The 22,738-nt window shown below is 49.3% G+C and overlaps 9 protein-coding genes across 9 annotated transcripts; 5 read left to right on the top strand and 4 right to left on the bottom strand.

The window, feature by feature from the left end:
• Positions 1–123: 123 nt before the first annotated feature.
• On the top strand, positions 124–831 carry N7455_011629 (uncharacterized protein). Its single transcript, XM_040961595.2, has 2 exons — positions 124–212; positions 339–831. Exons 1-2 carry the CDS (start codon positions 186–188, stop codon positions 765–767), a joined length of 456 nt encoding a protein of 151 aa, XP_040807944.2. The 5' UTR covers positions 124–185; the 3' UTR covers positions 768–831.
• A 518-nt stretch (positions 832–1,349) lies between these two features.
• On the bottom strand, positions 1,350–2,702 carry fdh (formate dehydrogenase (NAD+) FDH1; the record flags this gene model as incomplete). Its single annotated transcript, XM_065606718.1, has 4 exons — positions 1,350–2,235; positions 2,288–2,463; positions 2,520–2,546; positions 2,700–2,702. The coding sequence occupies 4 exons, from the start codon at positions 2,700–2,702 to the stop codon at positions 1,350–1,352; spliced, it is 1,092 nt and encodes a 363-aa protein (XP_065459884.1).
• A 2,753-nt stretch (positions 2,703–5,455) lies between these two features.
• On the top strand, positions 5,456–6,608 carry N7455_011627 (sucrase/ferredoxin-like domain-containing protein; the record flags this gene model as incomplete). Its single annotated transcript, XM_040961617.2, has 2 exons — positions 5,456–5,845; positions 5,913–6,608. 2 exons carry the CDS (start codon positions 5,456–5,458, stop codon positions 6,606–6,608), a joined length of 1,086 nt encoding a protein of 361 aa, XP_040807935.2.
• A 338-nt stretch (positions 6,609–6,946) lies between these two features.
• N7455_011626 (leucine--tRNA ligase NAM2) lies at positions 6,947–9,975 on the top strand (the record flags this gene model as incomplete). Its single annotated transcript, XM_040961588.2, has 3 exons — positions 6,947–7,438; positions 7,514–7,654; positions 7,705–9,975. The coding sequence occupies 3 exons, from the start codon at positions 6,947–6,949 to the stop codon at positions 9,973–9,975; spliced, it is 2,904 nt and encodes a 967-aa protein (XP_040807957.2).
• A 316-nt stretch (positions 9,976–10,291) lies between these two features.
• N7455_011625 (SDR family oxidoreductase) lies at positions 10,292–11,448 on the bottom strand (the record flags this gene model as incomplete). The annotated part of the gene is made up of 2 exons (XM_040961596.2): positions 10,292–11,257; positions 11,326–11,448. The coding sequence occupies 2 exons, from the start codon at positions 11,446–11,448 to the stop codon at positions 10,292–10,294; spliced, it is 1,089 nt and encodes a 362-aa protein (XP_040807962.1).
• Positions 11,449–11,665: 217 nt separating this feature from the next.
• Positions 11,666–13,651, bottom strand: N7455_011624 (Sec1 family protein; the record flags this gene model as incomplete). Its single annotated transcript, XM_040961593.2, has 3 exons — positions 13,448–13,651; positions 12,360–13,385; positions 11,666–12,304 (listed from the first exon to the last, which is right to left on the bottom strand). The coding sequence occupies exons 1-3, from the start codon at positions 13,553–13,555 to the stop codon at positions 11,666–11,668; spliced, it is 1,773 nt and encodes a 590-aa protein (XP_040807953.1). The 5' UTR covers positions 13,556–13,651.
• A 145-nt stretch (positions 13,652–13,796) lies between these two features.
• N7455_011623 (lysophospholipid acyltransferase) lies at positions 13,797–15,724 on the top strand. Its single transcript, XM_040961611.2, has 4 exons — positions 13,797–13,870; positions 13,937–13,981; positions 14,044–15,162; positions 15,223–15,724. Exons 1-4 carry the CDS (start codon positions 13,849–13,851, stop codon positions 15,705–15,707), a joined length of 1,671 nt encoding a protein of 556 aa, XP_040807954.2. The 5' UTR covers positions 13,797–13,848; the 3' UTR covers positions 15,708–15,724.
• Positions 15,725–16,559: 835 nt separating this feature from the next.
• On the bottom strand, positions 16,560–18,722 carry N7455_011622 (putative serine-rich protein; the record flags this gene model as incomplete). The annotated part of the gene is made up of 1 exon (XM_040961620.2): positions 16,560–18,722. The coding sequence occupies one exon, from the start codon at positions 18,720–18,722 to the stop codon at positions 16,560–16,562; it is 2,163 nt and encodes a 720-aa protein (XP_040807969.2).
• Positions 18,723–20,035: 1,313 nt separating this feature from the next.
• Positions 20,036–21,283, top strand: N7455_011621 (CAAX prenyl protease RCE1; the record flags this gene model as incomplete). Its single annotated transcript, XM_040961607.2, has 4 exons — positions 20,036–20,087; positions 20,139–20,179; positions 20,268–20,648; positions 20,735–21,283. 4 exons carry the CDS (start codon positions 20,036–20,038, stop codon positions 21,281–21,283), a joined length of 1,023 nt encoding a protein of 340 aa, XP_040807945.2.
• Between the last annotated feature and the right edge of the window lie 1,455 nt (positions 21,284–22,738).

The following is a 22,738-nucleotide window of genomic DNA, read 5'->3' as shown; positions in this document are numbered from 1 at the left end:
CATATTTCAAGACAAAAGTGACGACACTGATATCCCGAGCCGCTTGTCGATCTGCCGATCCCCTGCCACGCGTGCTCTTCGGAACCGTGGGACCCCCGGACCTCACTCCGCAATCCTTCAACCCTCAAACCTCACCACTCTACCATCCTATCTTCGGCGCAAAGCCCAATACCCCAGCACCCAGCATGGGATCAACAAGTATCTTTGCCAAGGTGCGCGCATAACCCCCCCCCTATCTCGACGCGCATACCACACACACCACCGTCATCCTCAGGCATTCATCGTGTCCACGACTAAGACTAAAGGAACGCAAACTAACAACCAATCTACACAAATAGACCATCCTCATCCCAGCCGCAATTGCACTATCAATCTACGTCCTCGCCTCATGCGTGATAATCCCCTTCTTCCGCCGCTACCACCAGCGTTACTCGCAATACCTCCCGCTACACAGTATATCCGCGCACACACTATCCCTACGCGACCGCATAGCCGATAAAGTGATGCACTTCTTTCTTCCCTCTCGATGGCGATGGGGGGCACACATAGCCGACCATGATACGGAGAGTATTGACGACGAGGAAGGGGAGATCTTAGTCGGGATGGATATGGATTCTGTGAGGCGAGGTACGCTGGAACAACAGAGACGTGATAACCTGGCTGATACGGAGAGTCGGTTGAGTCGAGATTTGGAAGAGGGGTTTATGGATGATAGTGATTCGGAGGGGAGTGAGAGGAGTGGACATGGACGGGGAGGGAGGCTTTGAGCTTGTTGAAGATCGCGTTTGTACATACATATCTGCATTCTTGGGGTTGGGGTTTTTGTCTAGGGATGTTTTGGAAAGCCTGCATGATCTGGGTTTGTGTGTTTGGTTTCGAGCATGGCTACTTTGTGAATAGAGTTGTTTTGCCTTTCGTTTTTGGAATTGCATGTAGATAGACTTGAGTTATTAGAAATTGATATAAATTGTATACAATACATATTTGGACTCTATTGCTATGAATTATACTTCGTCGTGAAGAATGGCTAAAAAAAGATATCAACCCTACACGTTCTAGACTCCACCGAAGGGCTGGACTCAATCTGGTGAGATCGACATAGCTCCACCGATCATCATGCACAACTCTGCATTGTACTCCATATGAAGTACAGAAATCTCAAATATAAGTTAAAGTGGAAAAGAAGTAAAGGTTATAAATATAATTCATTGGTATCGTGAAAGATGCTACCTTTTCCAGCATCGCCCATGCTATGAGCAAATGGGACTGTTATGAACATATAAACATGAAATATAAGAGGAAACCACTCAGCCAGAGAATACTTCACACTGCGTCATGCAAGGACTTCTCTACTTGCGCTGACCGTAGGCCTTGGTGGCATAGTCACCCTTGTGGACGATCAAGTCCTCAGGACGGTAGTCCTCACGGCCGGAGAAGTAGCTGTCGAGAATGTTCTTGGTACCGTTGGCGTAGCGGACCTGAGCATCGATGGAGGTACCGGACATGTGGGGAACCATAGCGTTGCCGCCACCCCAGGGGTGCTCGGCGTAGCGGAGAGGGTGATCCTTGGGGGCGGGCTGGGGGAACCAGACATCACCACCGTATCCACGGAGGTGGCCAGACTTGAGGGCCTCAGCGACATCCTCCTTGACGACGATGGCACCACGGGCGGTGTTAACGAGCCAAGCACCGGGCTTCATCTTAGAGATGAGGTCCTTGTTGAAGAGACCGCGGGTCTTCTCGTGCAGGGGGCAGTTAATGGTGACAACGTCACACTGGGCGAGCATCTCCTCGAGATCGTCGACGCGACGGCAACCGATCTCCTTCTCGGCCTCGGCGGAGAGGGGCTGGTAATCGTAGTAGAGGAGCTCCTTGCAGTCGAAGGGCTTGAGACGGCGGAGGACACGCTCACCGATACGGCCGACAGCGACGGTACCGACGACCTTACCCTCGAGGTCGAACTCGTTCTTGGCGACGGCAGCGACGTCCCAGTCGCCGTTCTTGATCTGCTCGTGGGCAGGGACGAAGTTGCGGACGAGGAGGAGGATGGTCATGACGACGTGCTCAGCGACGGAGACGACGTTGGAGCCGGTGACCTCAGCAACGGTGATACCGCCGTTGGTGGTGTTGGCGGCGTTCAGGTCAACGTGATCGGAACCAATACCGGCAGTGACGGCGAGCTTGAGCTTCTTGGCCTTGGCGAGACGCTCAGCAGTGAGGTAACCGGGGTGGAAGCTGTTTTGTTGTTAGTGGCGAGTTTTTGAAGGTGCGGGAATGAAAAACGAACGGAGTGGTGATAATGACTTCAGCGTCGACGAGCTCCTTGTCGAAGGTGGAGTTCTCGCCCTCCTTGTCGGAGGTGGTTACCAGGGTGTGACCCTGGTCCTCGAGCCACTTGCGGATGCCAAGCTCGTTCTCGGTGGTACCGAGCAGCTTAGGCTGCTGCTGGGAGTGCTCACCACCCTATATCACGGAGTCAGCGATCGAAGTATGTACAGTATGAATTGAGAATGACTTACATCGTAGAGAACCAAAAGAACTTTGCCCTGGAGATTCGAAGTCGTGGTTAGTGTACGTGCACCGGAAATAGAGCCAGCCAAGGGTGAAACCCGAGTGGATGGGTTGGAGGCAACCGTTGGCTTGAGAGAGCTCGAGAGGAAGGGCCGTCGCAATTGACGGGAAAGAGAGCGGATAAATACCATTGTGAAGGATTATGAAATATTTTCAAGAAGTTGCTAGAAAAATGGTCAGTGGTCTGTTATATCCATATATATAGTTGATAGTTGATGAGGTCAATGTCCAAAACCGGCGTTGGACAAAACATGGAAGCTCGAAGTCGGGAGAAGTGGGGAACCTTGCAGGCCAAGAGATATAATCCTGGCTATAGAAGGGGAGGGAAAATAGTGTAAAAGATATACTTACAAGTAGAGTAGGAAAAGGTAGAGCAGGAGTCGAATGGATGATAGTTTGATAGAGTGAGAAGAAAGAAACCAAACAGCAAATGGAGCTGGTTATATATCCCCCCCCCCTCTCTCTCTACAAAGACCTTGTGCATCCCCTCAAAAGGTAACGCGGACGCCGTAACAACGGGGAAGCCGGACTGGACGGGGAATCCACTTGGAGATCTCTCCGCACGAGGGACAGGAAACAGGTTGTACATTTACGGGTATTTCAACAATTTATAAATTTAACCAATCATATTTGGGCTCACATAGCTTGCCATATATCCACATGTATAGTAGAGTAGAATGCACGGATTACTATGTCCCTATTACCATATGTACTATCACATTTAACCTTGGAAAGCTCTCTCAAGGGATGAACGTGCGGGGATACTTTTCTAGCATTTTAGTATAGAGTACATTTATACATACACTACATAGTAGCAATATCTCTCTCTCTCTCTCTCTTTTTACTATAATAGTCTTCTATTACTATTCTCGTCTCCCAATCCCCTAATCCTCTAATCCCCAATCCGTCAGCCCACCAAAAAGCTGGACATGTTACTCCGCAGCGGGGTAACTGACATAATGAGCTGACATAATGAGGGGTAAATCCAAGCCAGACCAACTACAACTATACAACTCATATACAACTCAGACAGAACCATCCCCAATTGATCCCCTCAATTGTTACAATAATCAGCATCTCCAACCTGCAGGCTGATCAAAATCCTTTCTCACAAGGTACTAAAACACCCCAACTTCCCTCAGCACCCCATATTCTTCCTACGGAAGCCATGCCGAACAATTTCCGCTCTTCTGCCGAAATTCGGCCTCTGTGTCACCTTCTCCAACTCCGGCCCCGCTACTTCCCTACAGAGCTACCCATGATGTACATTGCCTCCTCGCGAGGAGGTTTTGGAGATCCTGGGTCCACTGAGCTTCCGGATCAGATCATACTTTGTACACGGAAAGCATGACCGCATCCAGAATCAAACAGGATGAGTGGATTTTTTTTTTTCCTCCTGGGTCGGAGACCCGATCGTTTCTCTTTTCGCTGCGCGTTTGCTCGCAATTCGTGCTGGACTGCAGATCAAGAGACAATTGAAATGCATGTTTTGATTTGGATTGCTCCCCGGTCGGACATTGGATTCAATTGCTGCGACGTGGTGTACTACGTTGGGTGTCGGAAAACTAACACTGACCAATGATCTATGAATTGTCGAACATTTATTCGATTCCACTGATGTTATAGTTACAGCCACCCTTCGATCGCAAGAAGACAAGACTGTACATCATTGTACTTTCGCGGGATGCCAACGAACGATATATTAGCTACCGTTCCAACCCACCGTCGAGCCCAAAATTACCTACTCGAATTTCGATCCATGCAACCGATCAAAACAATCGGCATGAAATATACATGATGTGATGGTCCGCTCGGGCTTCGGCGCATATCGTATTGTCGCATGATCAGTGCGGGGGTCACTCGATTCGATTCGTCACCTTCGGGCTTCTGTTTCCGTGTTCTATTGCCAGCAATATGGAATTGTGAGATGATTTCATTTCAGAACCAGAGAGTTTACAATTTTTAACCCGTCGAAAATTATGCATAACCACCTATTGGAATCTCTGTCCTATTTAACACATTCATAGTCAGACGCGAATGTGAACGAGCGAGATCCGCTAACTAACTGGTGAACTGCCTCCACCTCGGAAAAGACTTCATCCAAAACCTCGCCATTTACAAGGGAGCCATAAGCCCATTATTATCACTCTTCTTGTGGTATTTCTGTGTAAGTACAGGGTTGTCTTCCGGGCATATATGCGCTGAATATCCCGCACGACTGTCCTGAGGCAGCCTGGACCGCAGGAGTACCATGTTCCTCAGCTAGCACGAGCTTGCAACACACAACCTCCATAAATGAAGACTTGGGACCTGCAAAGCCTTGTCACCGAACCATATTTTATTTTGATAACCCTCAATTGGGATCATCCAAGGGAGTCAAGGAACCAAGCTGGCCTGCTTGCGCGAGTAGATATATGCACAGCGCGCGCCAGCCTGCCAGAATTATTAGATACCATGGAAAATTACGGGAAGCCCTTTCACCAAGGATTCAGGTTCAAATGCCAACATTATTTAAATATTGCGTTAATGCTGAGATTTACCAATTCTGGGGGACTCATTATGTTCCTCGGGCGCGAGATTTCTTAAAAGTTGTTAGTCGATTTGTGGAAGATATTCTGATTGGCAGTGATGATGAGGACGATTGGGAATATTGCGACGATAACTATGTTGTAGATGTTATAGTAGATGGTTAGTAGAATAACATTGGAATTGTTTAGATCTACAGATCCAACGAATCAGCGGCGGCGATTGATAATCTCCGAATATCCGATTTCTCGGACTCGGCACTCGGACATTTCAACATTCACCTCTCTTTTATTTTCTGGACATTGTGTCCTTTGAATTTATCCCCCTTCTACCAATTTATCCAAGGCCATAACATTTGATGCAATCAATACTCGCGCAATCGCTCACGCGCGCCTGGAGCGGGCGAACCTATCGCAACTGCCAAAACATCCGCCTGCTGTCCAGTACCCCTCAGCGCAGCAGCAGACTCCGCGTGCGCCTGGAAATCCCTCCTCCCTTCCCTGTTACCAAGACATGCCCTGAACCAAGCTGCAATTGTCCACCCACGCCCGCCATGCCGGAGGGGTTACCGATCGATCATGAACAAGCCTTAAATGGAACGATGGCTGCCTACGCGCAGCAGCTTCTCATCTGCACAGGACAACCGGACTGGACGAGTCGCATTGAGGATGATGGTGAAAACAAAGGCTGGGGCAACCTTGTGAGAGGATTGAAGAGTCTTTTAGGTCGTGGCGGGCCATATCTTGATGTAAGTGGACCATTTAAACCGATAAGGATGCGCGAACTCTTGCTGATACGAGATCTCCTCACTTTAGCCTTTCAATAATGTCTTGATTACGAATTCATCTATTGCGCCAGCTGCAAGCTCCTCTCCCGCCTCCGCCTCAGCATTCCTCTTCCCCAGCTTCAAATACATTCCCTCAATACCCGTGAACAAGACCTCATCTCCCGACCAAACAACCGATCTAACAACCTTCGTACGCGCATATCTTCTCCCCGAACGACTCCACGACATGCACTCCTCTCTCCCTGCGGCCAAACAAGCAGACATGACCCGATCCCCTGACCTAGCATCACACTTCCCGGGAGTAATCGACATCAACCACTCTCCAACAGTGTTAATATGCGGACATGGAGGTCGTGACATGCGCTGTGGCGTCATGGCCCCCGCCTTGGAAAGCGAATTCAAGCGCGTGTTGCAAACGCGAGGATTCACCTCCGCGGACAGTGATGGGATCACGGTGGATGGCCCCAACCACGCTAATATTGGGTTGATGAGTCATGTTGGAGGACATAAATATGCAGGCAATGTGATTGTTTATATTCCGCCGAAGATGACGGTGGGAACTTCTTCAGAGCCTCACCCGCTGGCGGGTAAGGGGATTTGGTACGGCCGCATTGAACCCAAGCACGTAGAGGGGCTTGTCGAGGAGACTATTCTCGGCGGGAAAGTCGTTACGGATCATTTCCGCGGTGGTATTGACAGAAGTGGTGATATTTTAAGAATATAGACTAGACTTAGGATAAAGTAGAGTGTATGATACATAGCGATTTCCAATGCGGGATATGCATATCCCTTGAACCTGAAAAACTTTGTCAAAAGATTAATTCTCTATCAAACACAAAAGGACCTCGGCATCTTCAAAACTTCTCTAAAAAGGTGTCCAAACCTTGGAAGTATAAGTGCTGATGCGCTAGTCCAAATCGGGGCTAAAGCTACCCGGGCTCCGGGGAAGTTTTGAAGATGCGCAAGTGAAACAAGTCACACCTTCAAATCGCAGACATGGCCAATTACTCCAATTAATGCTCCAATCTCTAAACATATCAGCCACATAATGATCAGCCAGCCATGCAATCCCTCTCCCGACTTCGATTAACCAGCGCCATCGCGCCTGGCCGCATTCACGCGCGTCCAACCCTCCGAGCCCTCTCACCAGTCTACACCCTAACCCGACTATCCAGCACCTCAACCCGCCGACTAGACCTGCCAGCACTTGACAAAAAATGGCACGCAAAATGGGAAAGCGACCGCGCGGTACCGCGCCCAACAGCCGACGCAACAGAGAAACCCAAATCCTACATCTTATCCATGTTCCCATACCCGTCCGGGACGCTGCACATGGGCCATTTGCGCGTATACACGATCTCTGATGTGATCTCGCGGTTCTATAAAATGCGCGGACATGACGTGCTCCATCCTATGGGGTGGGATGCATTTGGACTGCCGGCGGAGAACGCCGCGATTGAGAGGGGGATTGATCCTGCGGTGTGGACGCAGGCGAATATTTCGAAGATGAAGGAGCAGTTGAGGTGTATTTCGGCGGAGTTTGATTGGGATCGGGTATGTTGGTGTTGGTTATTTGGATTCGGCGGGTTGGTCAGGATGGATGGATGGCTAATTGATACTTACGGATAGGAACTGGCTACGTGCTCCCCGGATTTCTATGAGCATACACAGCGCATCTTTTTGATGTTGTATCAAAAGAAATTGGCGTATCAGGCGGAAGCGTTGGTTAATTATGACCCTGTTGATAAGACTGTTTTGGCAAATGAGCAGGTGAGTTGGGAACAGAGGGTGACTTTTGATTTGATCTAATTTTTGTGCAGGTTGATGCCAATGGATTCTCGTGGAGATCTGGGGCTAAGGTTGAAAAGTTGAACTTGAAGCAGTGGTTCTTTAAGATCACTGATTTCAAGGAAGCACTTCTGAAAGACCTTGATTCTCTTGCCGGGGGATGGCCGGAACGTGTCCTGTCGATGCAACGCAATTGGCTTGGAAAGTCTTATGGTGCCAAGGTCACATTCCCTGTGACCATCGGACGGGATGACCAAGTGGATGTGAATGTATTCACTACCCGGCCAGACACTTTGTATGGTGTGGAGTATTTGGCACTCTCGTTGAATCACCCTATTGTGTTGAAGGCTGCCGAGAAAGACGAGGCGCTTCGCAAATTCCTTAGTGATGCATCGTCGCTTGCACCGGACTCCAAAGCAGGATACCGGCTGTCCGACATTGAGGTGTCTCATCCATTGTGCAAGATCGATACAGAAACCCCCCACTTGCTCAGGAATCTTCCTGTCTTTGTGGCTCCTTACGTCCTTGGCGACTATGGCGAGGGAGCAGTCATGGGTGTTCCGGGCCATGATACCAGGGACATGATGTTCTTTAAGGAAAATGTCAACCCCGACTCGATCCCTATTGTTATCGAGGCTGAGCCAAGTGGCGGCGAGGCAAACAGCAGTGTTGTCCCGTCAGAAACAAAGGCTTTCACTCAAGAGGGATTCCTGACCTCGCGCTGCGGAAAGTACCAAGGGTTACACTCCAAGGAGGCATCAAAACTGATTGTCAATGACCTGGAGAAGGTCGGCCAGGCTGCGTTTGTCGAGAGCTGGCGTCTGCGGGATTGGTTGATTAGTCGCCAGCGATACTGGGGTGCGCCCATTCCCATTATCCACTGCGGGGACTGTGGTCCTGTGCCGGTGCCTGACAAGGATCTTCCAGTGCAGCTGCCGAAGATTGAGGGAGAGTGGCTCAAGGGAAAGAAGGGAAACCCTCTGGAATCCTCCGAGGAATGGCTGCATACAAAATGCCCCAGTTGCAATGGTCCCGCTCGACGCGATACAGACACCATGGACACCTTCGTGGACTCATCCTGGTATTTCTTGCGGTTCTTGGATTCTGCCAACAAGGCATCCCCATTCTCCCCTGCGGTGATGCAGCCGGTGGATGTGTACATTGGTGGAGTCGAGCATGCCATTCTGCATCTTCTCTACGCTCGATTTATCTACAAATTCCTCTCTCAGTCTGAGCTGAGCCCAAATAAGAACTCTACTGCACCCGCAGAACCGTTCAAAATGCTTCTCAGCCAGGGCATGGTCCACGGAAAGACCTTCACTGAGCCCTCGACCGGGCGCTTCCTTCTCCCGGCGGAAGTTGACCTGACCAATCCAGACAAGCCTTTGATAAAGGGAACCCAAGTCGCCCCTAATATCTCCTTCGAAAAGATGTCCAAGAGCAAGTACAACGGTGTAGATCCTACCACCACCACATCAAAGTACGGCGCCGACGCTACTCGCGCACACATCCTGTTCTCCGCACCAGTCAGCGAAGTTCTAGAATGGGACGAAACCAAGGTCGTCGGCGTCGAGCGCTGGTTCAACCGACTCTGGAAACTTGTCCAAGACACTCAACAGACCCTGACGGAGGCCTCATTCTCCGTCTCGGAAGCAGATCTGAAACCATCCACCACCCACGCTGCTCTCCTCCCATCATCGCTCCAGGATCTAAGCGACTCCGACGCAGACGCAGTCCTAGCCACCCACAACACCATCGCATCCGTCACGACCTGCATTGAAAGCAACCCCTACGGTCTGAACACAGTCATCTCAGACCTAACCAAACTGACCAACACCCTGGCCTCAACCCCCGCCTCCTCCCCTCTCATCCTATACCTATCCATCTCATCCCTCCTCCGTCTACTAGCCCCCATCGCCCCAGCCTTGGCCTCTGAATCATGGGAAGTGCTACACGCAACCACAAACACCTCTACAACCACAGTACCATCAATCCTTTCATCGCCTTGGCCCAGCACCCTCCTCACACCGGCCCAAGCCGAAACCCTCTCCTCTCGCGGCGGCCAAACGGTCGCCGTGCAGATTAACGGAAAGCTCCGCTGTGCGGTAACCATCCCGCGCATGGAGTCGGCGACAGCGTCGCAGGGCAAGAATGCTCCTTCACAGGAAGAACAGGATTGGATTGTTAGTCGAGTTTTGGAGACTGCTGAGGGGAAGTCGTGGCTTCAGGAGAAGAATGATTGGGAAAAGAGACGGCGGGTTATTGTTGTTAAGGGGGGTAAACTTGTTAATGTTGTTTTCTGATTTCCCATTAGATGTGGGATTTGTATTACTATCTTGGATAGACATGTATATTATTGGTGATAGGTATTGTATAGAGCTTTCTCTTCTCACTTGGGTTCTTTCTGTTTTGGAAAACAAATAAAGTACCAAATATCAATGCTATCACTCCTCTTTTCGCAGGTTAGACGATCAATAGGAAACCGCCCACGCCTGGGAATATGCAGGTCGGTTATCTGAAAAAGCTCCTTGATCAGGTTTGGATATCATACTGGGTATCATATTGGGTATCATATTGGGTATCATATAACATATAAGACATTGACAAAATCCAACAGAATCACTCATTACCCAATCCACTCCCCCCTTCAGCTCCCTCCTGAAACGAAGACCTCTCACGCTCACTTCTAACCGGCAGCTGCGTATCACCCATGGGGAAACTAAGATATTTCCAATCCTCAATCTCCTCAATAATACACTTCAACCGATCCCGCACACTCTCAACCGCATACGTACCCAAAATCAACCTCAGAGGCGGATAAGAGCAATGCCCAAGCTGCCAAACCAAATGCGCCGCCTTAACCGCACTAGCCGGCTGCTTATCACCAAGCCACATAAGCATGCGCCGCGCATGCGCCGCAGGCGACGTAGTCGTATTATACGGCTCACTGGGCGGCTTAACCAAGAAATGCCCGTAGAGCGGCAAAGGCGCCGAAAGCTGATGTTCAGAAGGGTTCGGCGCCTGCGGCGAAGCCAAATCCGCAATATCATCACGACGCATATGACCCGGTTCAACAAGTGTACCCTTAATATTAAAACTATCCACCTCATATAACATACTCTCCATCAAGCCCTCGACGGCATATTTGGAAGCACAGTATGGACCGAGTCCCGGCACGCCGAGGGCGCCAGACGTCGAGCTGAAGATGAGATATCTGCCTGCGCGCCGCTGACGGAAATGTGGTAGAGATAGTTGGATCATGTTGAGTGTTCCGGTGAAGTTTGTCTCGAATTGGTTTCGGATATCGAATTCGTCTTGGTCTTCGCAGGCGCCGATGACGCCGTAGCCGGAGCAATTGGCGATTATGTCGATTCGGCCGAAGTGGGATATTGTTTGGTCGATTACGCGTTTTACGGTCTCGCGTGCTCGTACATCGCATAGGAGGCCGATGCAGTTGGGGGATTCGAGCTCTTTCATTGCTGCTGGGCTATTCTCGTAGGTGCGTCCGACGGCTGCTACTAGATCGTTGTTGCTGAGGGCGGTTTTTACTAGGGAGCGACCCATGTGCCCGGTTGCGCCGAAGATCTGGGGAGTGTGTGTGTTAGTTTGTGTTTGGGGTGGGTTTTTTGTTGGTGGGGGATGGGGATGTATACCAGCCATACGAGGGGTTTGGCGGGGTTTTGAGGGCCCGGTGGATCGGTTGTAGAAGGGAGATGGAGACTTGGTTCGCGAGGTGGTGGTGAGGAGGGCCCTCCTTTTGGGGATGTATGCTCCATTTGATGTGTGGCTGTCAGTGTCAGATGTGGGGAGAAAAGAGGAAGATGAATCTCTCCGCATTTGGGGTCTTTGCTCTCTACGGAAGGCGATAGCAACAAATGCGAAATAAGTTGCCGTCAGCTATTTTCTTTGCTATTTCTTGTAAAATTGACTCTGATTTGCAGGATTTACTTGATCTAATGTTATTCCATTACCCATATACACACTAAAACAAAATTATCGTCCCACCTCCCGTCGCAGCCGTCCCGCAGCTGTCGAGGGTCCTGGTTCGGGCCAACTGCCCACTGCATCGTCAACCTCTTCCAAGAAAGTTGCACTATTGTGAATGGAAGTGCCACCGAGAACGACTCGCACTCCCGGGGAGCTGGCATTGACCTGTGCTACCATCTTGGCCTCCTCATACGTGGTGCCACCAACCATAAAGATGATGATGTCTTGCGGCTTGTCCCGCGTGTGTCCACTACCCTCGAGGAAGGGGTACTGCAGTTCCTTCAGGCGGCCTTTGATGAGATTTTGAAGAGTCACTTCCAGTCGCGGGGAGTGTTGCGTGTAGACGTTCTCGACACCTTTAAGGCCCTTAAAGCGGCTGCTTGCGCCGGAGAAGAAGGAGGTTGATTCGAAAAGATCGGAGAACCCGCCTGCGACTGGTGGGGCTTGGAGAGAGTGGTGATAAGCGAGGAGCTTGGGGATAATATTTACGCGGTTAGAGGAGACTTCGCCTGCTGTGACAAGAAGATCAAGGAGGATTGGCAGCGCGTTGTTGGGTTGCTTCTCATAGCGAAGGGCGTAGAGTGCCACCAGACGCAGCTTATTATCTGAGGGGACATTTGGCAGCCCAATGATTCGTTGTAGTGACTGGAGAAGAGTAAGTTCGTGAGCAAAGCATAATCAGTTTAACATTTGAACATACCCTAAGATCATTGGAGTGGTTATCATTGCATGCCAGGCTCTGCTCCAACTCGCTCACATCGAGGAGGGTATCCTCGCCGACACGCCGACTGAGTTCGCCCACCAGGGTAACATGCTTGCTCACATTACCTGCCAGCTTGCGGAATTCGGGATAATCCTCCACAAAGCGTTTCATGTCTGCAATAGATTCGATATTCGCAGTGCTTTGAGTTTTGGTTTGATACTGCTCCACATATTCTTTAATGTTCTGGCCCAGATCACCAAAGTTCTGATACATATTCTTCTTGAAGAATGGGTCCTGGTCCTGGGCCAGGACAATCTCTTTCAGTTCTGGTCGAATATCTGGCACATCCTGCAGATCCACGCGGCCATTGTTGATGCCAAGCATCTCATGTACCATCGCCTGGTATGTCCATTGAGTCAGCAACGGGGTGATGGGATCATCGCGGCGGTCAAGAACGAGCAGGATAGGCGGTGTATCCGTCCGGCGGAAGTTAAATAGCTGCTCCTCCTGCGTGATGTGGTATCGGACCTCCGTCGCTAATTTTCGGGCCAATAGACTGTTCTTCTCGTAGCGAATAAGTGGATTCTTCTTCAAGGCGAGAAGCAGGGCCAGGACCCCCTCTGTGGCTCTTTGTAGTGAATCCGGGTTCCATAAGTCCGGCGAATGGCTCCAGATCCGTTGCAATGGGAAACCCATCCCCAAAGAGCAGAGGTCCGGGTTGATTACAAGGAAATCGGCGAACTGTTCCTGGACCGACTGGACGACCTCGTGGCTGTCCGCTTCTGCAAGCCGTTCGAGGGCGGATTTGCGGATAATGTTGCTAAGATAGATGTAATATTCGCCATATTTGGGTTCTCGAAGCTCGTCGATCAAAAACTGAATAGAGGTGGGTGATGGGCGCACAAAGCACAGGCATCGTAGATGTCGCATCTTCTCGCGCGCGGCATTGTCTAAGCGGTCAATGAGGTAGACCTCATGATTGAGGAGGGCAGACTGGGTAATTGCGGTCGAAACAATAGGGACCTATCACAATAGGAATTAGCGATCGAGACGAGTATATTGCTAGCTAGGTATAAATCACCCACTGTCTCACTATCAAGAAGCAAGATCTTCATCTTGGATGACGCTCCTGCGGACTCACCCACGGTGACCATCTTGGAGATGTACCCCGAGGCAGCCGCGACGACGTCCATGGTGGGTAAGATTCCAGGAAGTAAGTTCTCAACGTATTATATTTGGACCTGATTGAAGTTGTTGAAGCTGTTGAAGCTGTTGAAGCTGTTGAAGATCGAGGGGTTGAATGTGGAGAGGGCGGGAAGAGTTGTTGGGGGTGGAATTTCCACTTTCCACATGACAAGCTGTTTTTCTTTTTTCTTCTTCACCTTTTTTTTGGTTTCTTCTTTCTTTTTTTCTTTTCTTCACTCTCGTCTGTTTTTTGGATTCTTCTTCTTGTTTTGTCTGTTTTCTCCTCTACAAGGTCAACAATATGTTGCCTTATGTAGATCAGAGTATGTCTACTTCCCTCATACAAGCGTTCTCTAGCTCCTCGGTCCAACTAACACTTCTCCCCGCAGTATTTGAGGTGCCAGCTCAACTGACTGGCGCATCGACTGATGAGCGTACGATCTTCCATTTCCATAAGCTCCCGACTTTACTAGCAATTTCTGACCCCCAGCTCCAGTCAAGCTGATCGGCTCGTTCCTCCTCTCCTACCCACTGGCCGCCCTCCTCAAGCGTATTCCCGATGGCCAACCCTGGAAAAAGAATGTCTTCATTATCGCCGTGTCGCTGTTCTATATTGTTGGACTCTTCGACCTCTGGGATGGTCTACGCACCCTACTATACAGTGCCGCAGCCACCTACGCGATTGCCTACTACGTGGATGGATCATTGATGCCGTGGATTGGGTTCGTTTACCTGATGGGTCACATGTCAATTAACCACATTGAGCGTCAGAGGGCGGACGACAAATCGGCTGTTGACATTACTGGAGCGCAGATGGTCATGGTCATGAAACTTACCTCCTTCTGCTGGAATGTTCATGACGGCCGTCTACCCAAGGACCAACTCTCGGATTCGCAGAAGTACTCTGCTATTACCAAGTTCCCGAGTATTGTAGACTATCTGGGCTACGTCTTTTTCTTCCCTTCTCTCTTCGCTGGTCCTTCCTTTGAATATGTGGACTACCGCCGCTGGATCGACACTACGCTCTTCGAAGTCCCCCCAGGCACTGACCCATCCAAGGTGCCACCCACCAGAAAGAAGCGCAAGATCCCTCGCAGTGGAAGACCTGCCGCAATGAAGGCCGCTGCCGGACTGGTCTGGATCTTGGCGTTCATCCAGCTGAACTCATACTTTACCGCCGACTTTGTACTTTCCGACGAGTTCTTGCAGTATTCCTTCCTGCGTCGCATTTTGACTGTACACATGCTTGGTTTCACTGCTCGCACCAAGTACTACGGTGTCTGGGCTCTGACTGAGGGTGCCTGTATTCTATCTGGCATGGGATACAACAGCTTCGACCCGAAAACAGGCAAGGTTTTCTGGAACCGACTGCAGAACGTCGATCCGTGGGCCATGGAGACTGCGCAAAACTCGCACGCTTACCTGGGCAACTGGAACAAGAACACCAACCACTGGTTGCGCAATTACATCTACCTCCGTGTCACGCCCAAGGGCAAGAAGCCCGGCTTCCGCGCCAGTATGGCTACTTTTGCTACCAGTGCCCTCTGGCACGGTTTCCACCCAGGATACTACATGACCTTTGTACTAGGCTCATTCGTTCAGACCGTGGCAAAGAGTAAGCACCCAAGACATCTCCATCAAACCAACCCTCCTCCCATAACTAACCACACAATAGACTTCCGCCGCTACGTGCGCCCCTTCTTCCTCACACCGGACGGCACCAAGCCAACCGCAAACAAGCGCTACTACGACATCCTCAGCTGGCTAGCAACACAGCTGACCCTCTCCTTCACCGTCATCCCCTTCATCATCCTCAACTTCGACAAGTCCGTCACCGTCTGGTCTCGCGTCTACTTCTACGGCATCGTCAACTGCGCCGTCTCCCTAGTTGCCTTCGCCTCCTTCTCTCCGCTTAGAAAATACCTCGTCTCGCGGCTGAAGAGCCGCAACCGTCCCCACGTCGCTCGCACTGCTAGCACCGAGTCCGTGCGCCCGCCCGTCCTCGGCTTGCCGAATGATCCTGAGCGTGACTTTGACGAGGCTGTTGCTGAGATCAAGGCCGAGATTGAGTCCCGTGGTAGACGGGGAAGTACGGTTAAGATGCCTACTGGTGAGGAGTTGAAGGTCGCTGTTGAGCAGAAGATTGGCCGGAAGTTGTAGGTGGGAGTTGACAGTTGACGTTTTTTTTCTGGTTTGAGAACTGTGTGAGTGGTGGGTTCATTGGATAGAGGATGAATAGCCGTTGGATCGGCTTTATAGAACAATAATTAGGAGTGTTTTCGTGTTTATTCTATTTAATAGTGGTGACTTGGTCGAGATTGGTCTCGACTAGGTCTGAGATGTCTATAGATGGTTTGCGCAGGGAATAGCAAGCTTTGATTCAGTTACTATTACTTTAAGTGGAATTGGGTATATATCAGAAGTGGATTGTGGTACAACATCGAATGCTGAAAGAAAAGAGCAAAGTAGCAGAGAATGAGTATATATGAGTGTGGTAAAAACCAGATTCAAATTCCAATCCAAATTCAACATTTGAAGTCAAGTAAAAAGCAAAATAACAACAAGAAACATATATCCATTACACGGACGTATAGCAATGCAAACCAAGGCAGTCGCCATGCATAGAAACGCAATTCCAGCAAACATATAAAGCCAGTCAGGAGGCCAATGTTGAAACAAGAAAAATGTAAAACAGAAGAGGATATTTATGTGCGTTGAAGTCGTGGAGTCGTTCAGAACAAATGTGCAGGCTGAGAAGAGAAAGAATCAAAAGATGAGAAAAGAAGAGAAAAGGGGGAGGTTGAATAGTCAATAATCAAAAGAAGAGAGAAAAGATCGCGGTAAGGAGACCGTGTCTGCCAGATCAGTGAAGAGCAAGGAGAAAAGAAAAACCAGTCGGGGAACTCAATCCCGAAGAAAAAGAAAAAGAAAAGCATCAAAGATAGTCTCAAATGATGAAAAGAAAGTCCAAGTCGTAAGAGCGTAAAAAAGAAAAGATCGCTGTAAATAACCCTAAAAACCCGAGGTAGTCCCAATAACAGCAAGCACAATAATAATAACCAGAATAACCACACCCAGAGAAATCATCCATCGATTAAGATTCCTCCACCAACGCGCATTATCTCTCCTCCGTTGCTGCAAATTAACACATTGAGCCTCGAGCGCATTACCAACATCCGAACCAGCCTCGAACTCAACCATCTGCGCAACCTTCGGTTTAGGTGGCAGAGGAAGGAACGCTGCAACACACCAGGCAGGCGGGAAAATGAATCCCATACAGAATGAATAGACCTGTATATTTCGACGGCCGAGGACAGGCTCGTAGCGCGAGTCGAGTGATGGCGGACGCCACCGACTTTTCGAGTGTTGTAGAACACGTCGGTCAGGCACGAGATGTGGTGACCAGCTGTGTCGGAGACGGTGGAGGTGGCTGCCGGTGAACTCGCCGTCTTCGGGTTGTGGGGATGGGACCCAGTGGGCGCGTGGATCGCGGGGGTCACTATCCAGTCGGCGTTGGGGGATTGGTTGGGGGTTGCGTTGTGGGGAGGGAGGACGGGTATGTTCTGGGGAGCGGGGACGGGGGATGTTGAGGGGTCCTGGGACTAAGTTGAAGACGCTGGAGTTTGAAGTTCCGGGTCTGGTTGATGGGGGACGACTAGCGTCGATCATCGAGAGAGTTGAGTTTAGACCCATTGGTTCGCGGAGGTAGTAGACTTTTGCCCATGTTGGGAGGATGTTGAGGATTGTGCTTGAACCTGTTCCTGGGCGTTGGAGACTGCGGGTGCTGTTGCTCCGTTTTGAGCCCGAGGAGAGGCTTTGGGAGAAGATTGGGCGGGTGGGGAGTTTGGTTAAGCTGTCGAGACGTTCGTCTTCGCTGTCGTTTGATGGGTCGACGAGCCAGACGGAGGATCTGGTTGTTTCTGTTGCTAGGGCTGCTTGTGGCGGTGGGGTTGGCTCTGCCATTTCGCGGTCTGAGTCTGTGTCTGGTTCTCCGGCGAGATTGGTTGATTCGTCGGCGGACCAGATGGAGGAGACTGTTGATAGATGCGGGTTCCAGCGTCCTGATGCCAGGTGGGGATTGCAACGTCCGGAGGCAGGACCAGGGGTGAAGTCGCGTTCTGAGGGAGCTGATGTACCGGCGCGGGAGCTTGACGATGATGGCGCTCGAATACGTGGGTATTGAATAGGAACTCCATTGTCGATGGCTGCCTGCAAGTCAGAAGCGGAGCGGAGACTGCGAGAAGATGATGTTGCTGATCGGGAACGGCTGCCTGATGGTGCCCTGGATGACGAGTGGAACGAGGCTATGGATTGGGCGAGCGGGCTCGAGTGGAATGAGGCTATTGACTGAGCTGGCGGGCTGGAGTGGAATGACGGGGATCCATAGGATCGCTCGGATGAGGCTGGTTGAAAGGCATTTTGGAACCAGGGTGCAGAGCCGACGTGTCTGACGACGGTTCCTCGGGAGTTATATGAAGAGAGTGAGTTCGTTCGTGGGTCTGACTCCGAGGATGCTGTACCCGGACGGTGGAAGTTCATGCTCGAGTTATCCAGCATAACAAAGTTGGGACTTGACGGGGCCCCGATTTGTTCGAGGATGGGGCTAGAGTAGTCCGTTACGGACTCGGCGGAGGACTTTGGCGACATGGATGGCTCGGAGATTACGGCTTTTATGGTTGGGGTGGTCGTCGGCAAGACCATCATATCGTCGTCGAACTCGGCTTCTGAACTTTCGGAGCCATAGTCTGGTGCTTTCCCTGAACCGTCTGGCAGCGATGACTTGCTCGAGGATGGGTCATCATCCCACAACTGCGGAGGCGAGTTACCGGTATCCACGGTGGAGGATACATCCCAGCTACCAATTGAGTGATCTCTGGGGCTGTTGGGTTCGGGTTGACTGAAGGTCGGTGGGGAATACGCCGACGTGGATGGTCCGTGGTGGTGATCTGAATAGCTGAAACCGGTGTCTGAAATGTATTGTTGTTGTCTGCCGGGGAGCGGCAACAGAATCTGCTCGGGCTTGGTCGGGAATGGGGTCGCGGAGTACATATCGAGGTCTTCATCCGGAATCATGCGCAATGAGCGGGTTGGTGATCTTTCATTTGAGTGAGAGGGAGTACGCTCGTGTAATGCCCTTCGCGCGCGCGGCGAGGTCGACCGACCGGAAAAAGACATTATTTGGAGACACTTAAGAGCATTGATTGCAAAGGTCGAAAAGCAAAAGCGAAGGCGAAGGCAATTGTCGAACCCAAATGTGTAAACAAGGTGTCAAAAGAGTGGATTGTTTTGTTTTTCCCGAGTATTCGAATGTTCGAGGTAAGGAATGTGGTGGCCCTTGGATATCAAGGAATCTATAGGCTGATGTTCATCAAAAAAAAGAGCGTGGGTAGACGTTGCAGAGGTTCGTCAGAGATTAGTTCGTTTCAAACATCCAAGGCCATTAAAAGAGTGACTGGCGGAAAAACAATCATTAAAACGTTTCAAAACAAAAAAAGGGACAAAAAAGCACAAAACGAGTAGAGAAAAGCAGAAGATGCAGAGAACGTGAGACACTTGGGAAGGGAGGAATTTTGGCCAGCGGTGAGCGTCTAAGCAAGTGAGATCTTAGACCCGTGGGGGATGCAGGGGATTGACAGTTGTGGCTCTTAACGATTGGCCTAGATCAAAAGTACTCTGCAAGTGGACAATTGGAATTGAAGCAATTCATGCAATTGGTTTTGTCTTTTTTTTTTCTGGTTCTTGGTTCTGGTTCTGGTTGTTGTAGTTGTGTTTTGATTCCCGTGTTGATATTTTCTATACAAAGGTATCCTCGGCTATCATCTTTAATATATATCAAATCCATATTAAATGCGGAGTATCCGGCCAGAGCCACACTTGACTCCTTGAAACACCTTTCCTTATTTAATCGCCTGTTTTGAGTGGAGCCTGTGTGCGTTGTCCGTGATGAACTGCCACTAGTTGATAGCGCATCTCCCTGGCAGATATGGGCAGAACAGAACAATAATGAGATGCTCATTGCCAATAGATATTTGGTTCCTCGTGATCGGAGAATAACTGTCCACGATCCCTCGCATTGACTCACATTTAAGATGAGAAGAGACTCAAGGGGGTTGGGATGAGAGAGCTCACATCCTGTTTTTTTTTTTTGCACGGTCCACCCGTTCGAATCCGGTTTTGCTTTTTCAAGGAACCCTGTACATTTCTTGGACTGTTTATCCTTCTATAAGTATATATATATAGAATGAAATAGATGTTCATATCAAAAAGAAAAGAAGAGAAGAAGAAAAGAACAATCGCAAGAAATTGACATTGATATCCTCCTGTCTCAGTCCACGGTGTATGATGACAATACCATACTGTATTATCCCATTTCCATCCAATCATCACCTGTATAATTGTACGGTATCAGGAACAAAGAACCCTCCCTTTTCCTTTTTCCTCTCTCCTCTGAAAATCCATAAATAGCAACTTGAACCTCCTCCCGGATCATGGCACCCGTAGGGATAATGGCTCAACTCAAGAGTCTATACTCCAAGCAGGGTAAGTCAGGGGTAAACTAAAAAAAGAAATCTCACTAATACGAAACCACAGATGAACCTGCCCTGTCAGAGCACAGGGTCGCTTTTCTATCTGTATGTAGAACTCCTAGAAACACCAAAAACACAAGAAAAGAAAGAAAAAAAGACATATTTCTCTAAATCATATCTAACTCCCATACAGGTCCTGCTCACACTACTCTACGTGGTCCCATTCTATCTCTCTCCAACAACCCGCCCATCCCCAAGTCTCAGTCGCGATGCCCCGTCCGTGATCCGGGCCCGCATCCGCGCCGTCACGGGGTCATGTATCGTGAGCTCCGTCCTGGTCCTCTGGCTCATCGTCGAAGGGGATAATTCCTCCCTCGGTGCCGGTGTCAGACTCCTCGGCTGGTGGCCCGTCGGCCTGCTAGAGACGCTGCGGAGTCTTCTCCTAACCGCCATTCTATTCCTCGGTCCGCTCTTCGAGCGTGGCATTGTCGAGGGCGAATGGAAGTTCTGGTTCCGTCGTAGTAGTCTCTCTGAGTGTCTGGGTGGCTGGATTGGTTGGAGGAATTATGTTGCGGTAAGCACTTACTTTTTCCCTCTCCTTTTTATTTGCTTTTTTTCTATCCCTTTTTTTATCAAAAAAACAAAACTAACATCACCCAGGGCCCCTTTACCGAAGAAGTCATGTTCCGATCCGCGATGGTCCCGCTACATTTACTAGCACACACCTCGCCGGGCCGAATCGTGTTCCTGGCGCCGCTGTATTTCGGCATCGCGCACGTGCACCACTTCTACGAGTTCGGTCTCACCCACCCGGACACGCCGGCTATAGCCGCGCTGCTGCGGTCGCTCTTCCAGTTCGGCTACACGACTATCTTCGGCTGGTATGCGACGTTCGTGTATTTGCGAACCGGCTCGTTGCTGTCCGTTGTTCTCATCCATAGTTTCTGTAACTGGTGTGGATTGCCGCGGTTCTGGGGGCGGGTTGAGGCGGTTGAGACTATTAGTCCTCCTATGACTCGGGGTAAAGAGGATTCTGATGATGATGATGTCAAAATTGGGGCCAGGGGTAATAGTGGTGAATTGGGTATTGGGTGGACGGTTGCTTATTATGTGCTTCTTGTTGCTGGGGCGGTTGGTTTTGCTCAGGGGTTGTGGCCTCTGACGGAGTCTTATCATGCTCTAGTTTCGTTTTCGGGGAAGTCGAATTAGGTTATAACTTGTGACTTTCGGGTCTAGGCTTGGTACATTTTGGTTTGCTTCTAGCGTCTTCTTTATAAGGGTTGTTATATCTGGTGTTCTGTTTATACATTGTGAACCAGAACTATATCCCATGTAGAATTTCTGATGATGGACACCCCATATCTATATACTATAACCTATCACTTTGAGTGGATATATATTATCAACTTGCTACGGATATGATCTATGAGATAAAAGTACAACATGATACATCGAGATTTTGATTTATACGTATATATATATATCCTAACGAAGACAATTGAAGAAGTGCACCCAAGTCAGGAAGAGGAAAGAACAGAGGCAAGGGAAGAAATCGTTACATATTGGTTAAGCCGATCTCTAGAATGACTGTGTGTGAGCCACCATATAGAGCAGTTTTCTTCAAAATTGATGTACGATGCGAAAGGATAGAGCCAGTGTCAACAGGGTATCTTAAAATCAGTTAGTATTCCTACTTTGGACCTCGCTAATTCATCATACGGTAGCTCTGAGCAGATGATGTGGTCGCTAGTGGATTTTAGGGCCTGGTATATATACAGCTGCAGTGATGATCGGACGTTCCGAGTTTTGTTATGAGCTTTTGCCCTAGCAGTTAAATGTCTTGCATAATACTTAGCTGTACCTGTGGATGTCCATAGGTACCTCCTAGGTACCTACGGGGCCAAGGTAGCGAGTTCCCGTCTAGATTACATTGCACTCACTCACCCTTAACTATAACCACCTTACCACCACCAATTACTTCTACAATTATACATTATTATTCTCTTCTGCATGTAACATAATACATACGACCATAGGGTGTGGAAAACAGGGCTTCCCGTCCGCTCAGCCGTACTTAAGCCACACGCCGGTGAGTTAGTAGTTGGGTGGGTGACCACCAGCGAATCCTCACTGTTGTATGTTTTTGTTTTTGTTTTTGTTTTTGTTTTTGTTTTTGTTTTTGTTTTTGTTTTTGTTTTTGTTTTTGTTTTGCTCTCTATCTAGAGAGCTAGGGACGTATATACCCCCTAGAAATATTATTAAAAACAATACACTAACATTGCTTATATTAAGCTTTGAAAAACATATTGATTATCCACTTTTATATAGAGATTTTGTTAGACGAAATCTTCTAATTATAATAAGTAGTTAGTTGTAGATAAGATATTTTGATTTGACTAGCTTTCTTAATAATAAACCCAGGGCATAGTTATATTCGAGCTGACTTATGAGTAGGAGAAGAAATATTTTGTAATAAAATTCTTGGAAATTAGGCTGTCTTTGAAATGCTCTACCAAACACTCATCTAATATATTAAGTTGCCAATTCTTTTAACAAAATTTTAAATGATTGGATACATTCCTTGGACCAGCATTATTTTCTGAGAAAGACAAAAATAGCGCAGATTTCACTCCTATTGGTTTCCCCTCATTTCCTTTGAAACGC

This window comes from Penicillium solitum (assembly GCF_028829755.1).
Source record: "Penicillium solitum strain IBT 25940 chromosome Unknown utg000009l_segment0_segment0, whole genome shotgun sequence".
Lineage (NCBI taxonomy): Eukaryota > Fungi > Ascomycota > Eurotiomycetes > Eurotiales > Aspergillaceae > Penicillium > Penicillium solitum.
Note: the sequence above shows the minus strand (reverse complement) of the source record. Positions and strands in the feature narration are given on the sequence as shown.